A 9,341-nucleotide genomic window follows, 5' to 3' on the forward strand; every position below is an offset into this window, starting at 1 on the left:
TCATGTTTCAGGGGCTTGTGAAGATGGACAGAATGGAATCAGGGCAGTTTCATTGTATAAATTGGTCTGAATGTTTCTAGAATATTCTGTGAAGACAAAGAGGGAAGGCATTTGCAACTGAAGATGGACAGGTTTTTTTTTTTAAAGAGTACATTTTGTAGGAAACAGTAAAACTGCTGAGGAAAAATATTCTTAGTCTGAAAAATGATCTAATAAATCTGACAGGATGTGATCAGAAACCACTGAGTCTAAAAACTAATGTTTGGTCAGTGATAAGTTGTTAAATACCTACCTGTCACAGGTGTCTTTGGAATGGTCAAACCTCACAATGTTACGGAGTAATTATTCTTTCAACTGTGGAACTAAGCAGCGCAGAGCAGATAATTTAGAGGTGTGTGTGAGCCCGAATGCCTGCAAACCAGGATGGTTTCTGACTCAAGTGGCGGAAAAATGGCAGGTTTTTGGCTCCTGTCCAGAGGTCTGTTTGCTTGATTCTCTCACGATATCTGGCAACCCCGCGTCCACTTCCTGTCACCAGCCGTTCGCAGCCATGATGGTGGGTTTTTCTCCGTGTTTCTGTGGTTTCTCTCCGTGTTTCTGTGTTTTCTCCGTGTTTCTGTGTTTTCTCCACGGGGAGCCGGCAGTGTGTTGTAGCGGCTGTAAGTGTCTGCATGTCGGGTTGCTGGTGAGCTAATGGCCGCCATGTCTCTGTCTCCGCAGCAGGAAGGGCTGGACGACGGACCCGACTTCCTATCCGAGGAGGACCGGGGAGTGAGTGTTTCTGTCTGCTGTCTTTGTCAATCTGGTCTCCGGTCTTCCTGTCTGGGTTCAGTTCCAGGTTCTGTCCCGCTAACGTGAAGCAGTCCGCCAGCATGGAAATGTTTTTATCGGTGTATTTATTTATTATTAGGCCGGTTAATCTGGGCTAACATTAGCTTCATGCTAACAGAGCCGGACTCCTCAGACCTGGTCTCCAGGTCCAGACCTGGTCTCCCGGTTCAGGTCCTGACCTGGTTCCCTGGTCTAGACCTGGTCTCACGGTTCAGGTCTTGACTGGGTCTCCCGGTCCAGGTTCAGACCTGGTCCCCTGGTCCAGACTGGGTCTCCCGGTCCAGGTCCAGATGAAGAGCCAGGTGTGTGCGGCGCAGGCCTTTAGCTTCACCTGCAAACATTTGTGGCAGACTGGTTCGGTTCGGTCTCACATCAATTCTGTGTGTTGAAGAAAGAGATGGTCCCGGTCCACAGAGACACTAACGGTCCCGGTCCACAGAGACTCTAGGGGTCCCGGTCCACAGAGACACTAACGGTCCTCATCTTGTTTTGGTCATGGTGAGGTTATTGATCTGACATCCTGTTAGGAATGGATCATTGCCGCCCTGCGGTTCTTCACTTTGAGGTCTGGTTCTGATGTGATCCACATCCAGCAGTGTAGCTTCATTCTTTATACTTCTGCAAGTTAACAAGGTTCAGGTCAAACAAACTAAATGACTCCCATAAATACTGCCAGTACAGTCTCTGATACCTGGAACCACATGCTGCTTCAGACCAGCCTCCACGGCACCAAGCGGATGAAAACATGGAAAATCTTGGAAGTCTTAGTGTTTGGATGGAAGCTAACAAGCTAAGCTAACAGATGCTCAGACCAGGAAGAGTAGAAAATCCAGGATATTTAGATTAAACACTACATCCCAGGTTTTTTACAGGACATCCACCATTTCACTCGCAGTGAGACAACATGGTGCTTTCAAGTAAATCTGGTAATTACAGCATCCAGTAAAGTATTCAGGTTGGGACCTGAAAGCTCAGCTGCGTGTTTTCCTTGCTCATCAGTTTTCTTTTTGTGTATTTAATCCTAATCTTCAGGCCAGATTTCCCTCCGTGGTGCTCTGGCGTTCAGGGTTGTTCATGTGAGCGGTTGCTGACTGAAAAGCAGCTGCTTGTTCGACATTATGTGCCTGGAAGTGAACAGAATTCAGAATGCGGGAGGAGCCGTGCCTTCCAGCCCCTCATGAGTTGGTTTAATGTTTTATTGAGGGGAGCAGGGATGATTAATGATGGCAGTCAGCTGAAAAGGTCCTCGCGTCGTCATCCGTCCACGGATGAAGACGCGTCGTCCATCGTCTTGTCCTTTTTTAAGACACAGTTCAGAAATGAAAACTTTGTGCCATTTGAAGGTTTTTTGTGTAAGTTATCATTTTCTTTAAAACTTTTTCCATACCTATAGATGTGTACTTGTGCAGACGTGTGTTTTGCGTGGCATTGACCGTCCCTGCATCTGGGTGGACATGTCAGTGTCTGTGAGCTCTAGAAGCGGTGCATTATGTGTGGTGTCCTCCTGCAGCCGCGGGCCGTGAACGTGGATCTGGAGATGGATGCTACGCTACAGGTGGACATCTCTGACGCTTTGAGTGAGAGAGACAAGGTGAAATTTACCGTCCACACCAAGGTGAGACACCTTTAAGCTTCCCAGTTGCATCCCGACGTTCCTGTTGGAATGCTGTGCTGACAGACGCCATGGTTCCACAGAGCACGCTCCCCAACTTCAAGCAGAACGAGTTCTCCGTGGTGCGACAGCATGAAGAGTTCATCTGGCTGCACGACTCCTTCGTGGAAAACGAGGACTATGCAGGATACATCGTAAGAACCGCCCAGTTGGTTGTTGTTTCTCCTGGCGTTCCTTCCCTGGAGTGCTTCATCAGAAACATCAGAGCAGTTGTGTCACATTTACATATCTGTTTGTCTAGATCCCTCCAGCACCTCCGAGACCTGACTTTGATGCGTCCAGAGAGAAGCTCCAAAAGCTGGGGGAGGGAGAAGGATCCATGACTAAGGAGGAATTCACAAAGATGAAGCAGGAGCTGGAGGCGTGAGTGACGGCATCACCTCAGCTGTTTGTCAGCCTGCAGGTGAGTCCCCTGACTCAGGTGTGTCGTCTTTCAGAGAGTACCTGGCCATCTTTAAGAAGACAGTCGCCATGCATGAGGTGTTCCTGTGCCGCGTGGCTGCTCATCCCGTCCTCAGGAGAGACCTCAACTTTCACGTCTTCCTGGAGTACAACCAGGATGTGAGTAAAGCTGAAGATAAGCTCTGGTTCTGCAGGTGGACAAACAGCGAACCACCGAAAACCGCCAGGAACCAGAAGAGCGTTTTGTCAGACCAGTCGCCGCGGCGGAGCCTGATGAGCAGCTGGCTCGGTGAGACTGGAGTCCAGCCAGGTGGAGAACCAGTGACTCTCCGCACCTGGCTGAGGGAATGTGTGACAGGAAAGCCCACTAAGACCAGTAAGAAAGGAAGTAGCGGCATGAGCAGGTTTCATGACGGGGGGGTCGGTATGTTGTGAAATCCTCCACATGTCCCGGACTGCAAGATAAAAACACATTGTGGAAAATAACTCATTATATTTCATAAAGATATGAGTAATGTTTGAACACACTGGCAATAAAGGGTTAAAATGCCAATAATTGATCAATATTTGATTGTTTTGGTTAAAGTTAATCCGATGATTTAAGTGCAGAAAGATCTGTTTTCACGGCGGGTCTGGAAAGTGGACATTTTGTCCCTGAAGGAGGTCAGCCACGGGACAGCGTGTTGACGTTGGACGTTTGTGTCTCGCAGCTGAGCGTACGTGGCAAAAACAAGAAGGAGAAACTGGAAGATTTCTTCAAGAACGTGGTGAAGTCTGCAGATGGAGTCCTGGTGGCCGGAGTCAAGGTGAGGACGGGGGTCCCGGCCTCCAGCTGGCTTCTGGCCTCGTGTCCGCGGTCCTCATCACTGTCTTCTGCCTTTCAGGATGTGGACGACTTCTTTGAGCACGAGAAGACGTTTCTGTTAGAATATCACAACCGAGTGAAAGATGCTTCGGCTAAATGCGACAGAATGATCCGCTCGCACAAAAGTAAGCTGCTGACACACAACTGTTTTCTGTCTGCAGCAAGCTGTTGGTCTGACAAGGTTCCCAAAGTGTCCCGTTGGACAGTGGTCCTGGTCTGTGACTGGAGCTGAAACGCTTGGCTAAGGCAGAACCTGTTCTCCGTGTTCTGCCGGGAGAACAGAGATTAATGCCGTCTTTCTCTCTGTGGGTTTAGATGCTGCTGATGACATGAACAGAATCGCCTCGTCGCTTTACTCGTTGGGAACGCAGGACTCCACAGACCTCTGCAAGTATGAACACGCTGAGCTCAGATCGAACCCTTCCAGTCAGTTCACACTGGTCCCAGTCACCTGGGACACGCCTCCCTGCACCTCTTCCTCATCAGGGGAAGTCTTCACCATCCTGCTTCAGACATCTTTTTCTGGATGACGAGGCTCCGATCAGGTCTCTGCATCGGTTCCTCTGCATACAAGAAGCTGATCCAGGTTTCGTTGTCTGCTGCTTGTGGAAAATAGAAGTTCTATGTCACATTATTCTGGTTTTTCCACATATTCCAGCCAGTGCTTCCAGTTTGCACAGAGCCAGGATCCCAGCAGGGCAGGATGTTTCCATGTGCAGCAGCTGAACCCAGCTAGGACTGGGCGATACGACCAAAACCTCTTATCCTCATATCGCTCATCTTACCTCCCCATCACGATATAAATAACCATATAAACTGTGTAATGTTGTGTCAGTCATCAGTTATGTATCAGATGTTGCTAGGCAACAGCAGCAGTGATCTCCCTCCATCTGGGGGAACTATGGCCGTATGACGTTCCACAGGTAAATACCTGCTGCAGCGTTTGGAGTTTATTATGAGCTTTCTCCTCCACTTGACGCTTGACTATTCTTTATTCTGTATTTTTTATCCTGATTCCTGCAGGTGATAAAATGAGTTAGTTATGTCAGAGTCTGTTGTTGGGACTGTGAGCTAGTCTGTTGTCGGTTCCACGTCGCTCTTTTTATATCCAAATAGCCATCTTGATGTAAATTACTGCAGTAAAGAAGCTTATCAATATAGCCTCGTATGAAACGACATTTTGTATCGTCCTGGATCCAGCTGTTATGTGGTCTCTCTTGTTTTAAAAGTGTGAACTGATGGAGAGGCGTTGTCCTAATCCTGGTACTTCTGTCAGTCCTCAGTACACATGCTCACATCCCTCTTTATTAATCTGTCTCCTGTTTTCTGAAGATTCTTCCTGAAGGTGTCGGAGCTGTTTGAGAAAACCAGGGTGAGTGTGGTCTCCAGACCTGATGAGCCGCCCACAGCCTCGCCGGTTGGTTTCTCTTTGACCTGTGAAGCTTTCTGTCTCTGCTGGGTTTTTTTTTCCAGAAAATTGAAGCCCGGGTTGCTGCAGATGAAGATCTGAAACTGGCCGATCTGCTGAAATATTACCTGAGAGAGTCCCAAGCTGCAAAGGTCTGCCTGCTTCCTGGCTGTTAGTCTGTTCTCCATCAATAAGTAGAAAGAAAATGTTGATCTGTGTGTGACTTCTCTCAGGACCTGCTGTACCGGAGGAGCCGGGCTCTGGTGGACTATGAAAATGCTAACAAGGCTCTGGATAAAGCACGAGCTAAAAACAGAGATGTTCTGCAGGCTGAGACCAGCCAGCAGCTCTGCTGCCACAAGTTTGAGAAGATCTCAGAGTCTGCCAAGCAAGGTGGGTTGTTACTCTGCAGGGAGTCCAGTTAATTTCTGCTGAGCTTGAACATGAAGTCAGTCTTGTAGATTCCTTCCCTCCATCGAGCTTTCCTGCAGCGTTCTCTTCCTGGTGCTGCTTTCAGAGCTTCTCACGCTGATGTCTACGTTCAGTTTAAACTCCATTCTCACAGCGCCATCAGGTCTGTTGTCATCAGCACCTCCGCACCAGCCGCGTGGAACTGGGACGGTCATGTGACCCTCCAGCTGCTCTACCGAGGTTTTCACGCTTTCTGTCCGTCTATCCATTACTATACCAGATATCTGGTCTGGTTGGAGGTTTTCAGGTCTGAGTCCATAGACCATATATCTATCTGTCTAAAACACGACTGCAAGACGTCATAAATGTTGTTTTGTGTTTAAAAAATCATTCAGCTGATGAAAAACGCCTTTTTTAATTTTCAAACGATCTCGCTCAAAAATGGAAGACGTGAGATCGGCCTGTATTGTCTTGTCCAGATTGTCCCTCTTCAGCGGCGGCGCGGTTTCAGCCGGTTACAGCGGCGGTGCGGTTACGGCCGGTTACAGCGGCGGTGTGGTTACGGCCGGTTACAGCGGCGCTGCGGTTACGGCCAGTTACAGCGGATGCCAGAGAAACGGGACTTTCTTTTCCTCAGATGGAAATTACAGGAGCGCCGTTGCTTTTATACATTCGATAATGGACCTGTAGATCCGTTCTCCTGGTACCAGGTACCGAGCCCAGAAACAGGCAGGAGGTGACCTGACCGGAATGGAAGCGATTCGGCGTTTCAGAGCCGGTAGAGACGGTGAAGCTTCACTCCCAGAACTCACCTGTACAGCCTGCGCTTTGTCACGTGGTTCATGGTGATCCCGATCCTGGTCCAGATCCTGGTCCATGTCCAGATCCTGGTTCTGGTCCTGGTCCCGATCCTGGTCCAGATCCTGGTCCAGGTCCAGATCCCGGTCCTGGTCCTGGTGCAGGTCCTGGTCCATGTCCAGGTCCAGATCCTGGTTCTGGTTCAGATCCTTGTCCAGATCCTGGTTCTAGTCCATATCCTGGTCCTGGTTCTGGTCCATATCCTGGTTCTGGTCCAGATCCTGGTCCTGGTTCTGGTCCATATCCTGGTTCTGGTTCAGATCCTTGTCCAGATCCTGGTTCTAGTCCAGATCCTGGTTCTGGTCCTGGTCCAGATCCTGGTTCTGGTCCTGGTCCAGATCCTGGTTCTGGTCCTGGTCCAGATCCTGGTCCAGGTCCAGATCCTGGTTCTGGTCCAGGTCCAGATCCTGGTCCGTGTCCAGGTCTTGGTTCTGGTTCAGATCCTGGTTCTGGTCCACATCCTGGTTCAGATCCAGGTCCAGATCCTGGTTCTGATTCAGATCCTGGTTCTGGTCCACATCCTGGTTCAGATCTTGGTACAGATCCTGGTTCAGATCCTGGTCCAGATCCAGATTGTTCTGGTTCTGGTTAAACGGGTCAGATTTGCTCCGTAACACCTCTGTGTTTTTAACAGAACTCATAGACTTCAAGACACGCAGAGTGGCGGCGTTCAGGAAGAACCTGGTGGAGCTGGCGGAGCTGGAGCTCAAACATGCCAAGGTACTGACCCCGTCCACCTGCAGGTAGCTCACCTGGACGGCTTCAGGTGTGTTTTCATCCATTTCAGCCGACTGAACTGGCCCTAACCCACCAGCAGCAGCTTCCAGCCCACAGCTGAACTCTGCTGGATGTTTGGGAGGTCTTCAGCCAATCAGTGAAAGAGATAAGTTGTCATGGGGACAGCGGCTCAGCACCGGTACCATCTGACACGTCCCCGCTCCAAACACGAGATGTGCACTGTCACATGCACTATGTTTCACACCAGGATGGTTGTTTCAGAGAGATGAGGAATTGTTTCCAGCAGAAGCACCTGGCGTCGCTGACTCCGCCTTCTCTCACCTGCAGGGAAACCTCCAGCTTCTCCAGAGCTGTCTGGGCGTCCTGAAAGGAAACACCTAACAGTCCGACCTGCCTTCAGCCAGACGGACGCGCCTGTGGCGGACGAGCCGTCACCGATGGGCGAACGACACCAGAGCTCTGAAGCAGAGAGCGAGAGAGAGACAGGAAGTGGTTAAAAGTCTTGTTTTCTTCATCACTAACCACATAAAAGTCTTCTCCATCCTCCTTGTGCTCCCTCTCTCTCTCTGTAAAGCTCCCACCCTGGTCTTCCCAGTTCAGCACCAGACCTGCACCACTTGCAGGTCCTACCAGTCTCCTGTAGGTACATCAAAACCACCTGGATCAGCCTGGAGCCTCCATTTTCCTCCTTCCTTTGAGTGACATTCATATGAAAGTTCACAACACGATCAAGCAGACATGACTTAGCAGCTGTCTGGTCCCCCAGTCTGGGTCTGGTCCAGGACCGGATCCAGGTCCGGAGCTGAGTTCCAGTTCTGCGCAGTGAGAGAAAGTCTGATCCTCTTCATGCAGAAATATGAACGTTGCTCAGAGGGGCTGATTCTGATGGCAGCATGTTGCGTCTGCACTGACACCCCCCCCCCCCCCCCCCTTTAAAGAAAAAATCCGATTTTTACAGATAAAAATTAGTTTCTGCTCCATCTGTCGACTCTCTCCTCCTCCTGCCATCACGTCGGTGACGCTCATCTGTGGGGTTCTAACCTCGCTGCTGAGCTGGCGAAGCGTCTGCTGGCTCTCGTTAAAATGTCATTTAGAAAAGAAAAAAAAAGCCTTGTACATGTTTGTATGAACTAACCATCGCTGTCGCTTCGTCTTCTCTCTTCTGTTCTCCTGGAGCTTCAGTCTTTTTGCCTTAACGTCAGTCTGTCGCTCCATTTCGATTCAATGTAAAAGGAAAAGTTCAGTCAACCCCGCACCCCCCCCCCCCCCCCCCCCCCCCCAACGCTCTTCTTTTTTTACGGCACTGTAAATGAATGTTTTTCACTCTTGTGTGACCAAAGCTTCCATTACTGGTTAAAGATGGAGATGTGATGACAGGAAAGAAGAAAACATGGATGATCATGAAACTCACCATATTTTAGTTGTTGAAAGTTCAGCAGGTCTGTAAACCTGGTCATTCTGACAGTCAATAAAACTTTATGGACACTTTTCTTACAAATCCTGTGTGTGAACGCTTTCCTGGTGTCGTCATTACCAAGCTTAGCATGAAGAGAAATCAGAGATTTGAGCTGTTTAAAACAACATTTAGCTCTTTGTTTCTGGCTTAAAAAGGTGTGTGTGTGTGTGTGTGTGTGTGTGTGTGTGTGTGTGTGTGTGTGTGTGTGTGTGTGTGTGTGTGTGTGTGTGTGTGTGTGTGTGTGTGTGTGTGTGTGTGTGTGTGTGTGTGTGAGTGAGAGAGTGTGTGTGTGTGAGTGAGAGAGTGTGTGTGTGTGAGTGAGAGAGTGTGTGTGAGAGAGAGAGAGAGAGAGAGAGAGGTGTTCCACCTCACTGATTCAAGTCACTGAATGCAGAACTTGAGGATGCTTCATCCTTTGGATTTGAATCGTGTTGGAGCAGGAAACACCTGAAACCTGCAGGATGGCACGAGGGAACAGAATATAGCGACATCCATGTTTTAAGACTGATTACTCATCATTAGTCACTTTCATTGTGTTTTTTTTAAGTCAGTTTATTTCATGTATTTTCATCTGTAAAATGATTTTCCTCTCAGGATGCTTCACTGGACGTTTCTGTCTGCGTGTCTATCTCCGTCCATCCAAGGAAAATTTATGAGAAATATTTATTCATCCTGCTGCTGCTGAGGTCGGGATATTGGT

The 9,341-nt window shown here is 49.1% G+C and overlaps 1 protein-coding gene across 2 annotated transcripts; it reads left to right on the plus strand.

Moving 5' to 3' along the window:
* The first annotated feature begins 520 nt into the window (after positions 1–520).
* On the plus strand, positions 521–8,666 carry snx6 (sorting nexin 6). Of its 2 annotated transcripts, none has more exons than XM_079262375.1 (14): positions 521–556; positions 721–771; positions 2,342–2,446; positions 2,527–2,637; positions 2,745–2,866; positions 2,941–3,064; positions 3,616–3,711; positions 3,790–3,895; positions 4,086–4,161; positions 5,103–5,142; positions 5,244–5,330; positions 5,412–5,571; positions 7,082–7,167; positions 7,513–8,666. In XM_079262375.1, exons 1-14 carry the CDS (start codon positions 551–553, stop codon positions 7,564–7,566), a joined length of 1,224 nt encoding a protein of 407 aa, XP_079118501.1. In that variant the 5' UTR covers positions 521–550; the 3' UTR covers positions 7,567–8,666. The 2 variants fall into 2 exon arrangements, with proteins under 2 accessions (XP_079118501.1, XP_079118502.1); XM_079262376.1 differs by having other exon boundaries at positions 542–556; positions 724–771.
* The last annotated feature ends 675 nt before the right edge of the window (positions 8,667–9,341 follow it).

This window comes from Telmatherina bonti, assembly GCF_933228915.1.
Source record: "Telmatherina bonti genome assembly, chromosome: 22".
NCBI lineage: Eukaryota > Metazoa > Chordata > Actinopteri > Atheriniformes > Telmatherinidae > Telmatherina > Telmatherina bonti.

Coding starts and splice junctions, on each gene's coding strand:
- snx6 (XM_079262375.1), top strand. Junction 2,638..2,744: donor AGGACTATGCAGGATACATC/GTAAGAACCGCC, acceptor CTGTTTGTCTAG/ATCCCTCCAGCACCTCCGAG. Junction 7,168..7,512: donor TGGAGCTCAAACATGCCAAG/GTACTGACCCCG, acceptor TCTCACCTGCAG/GGAAACCTCCAGCTTCTCCA.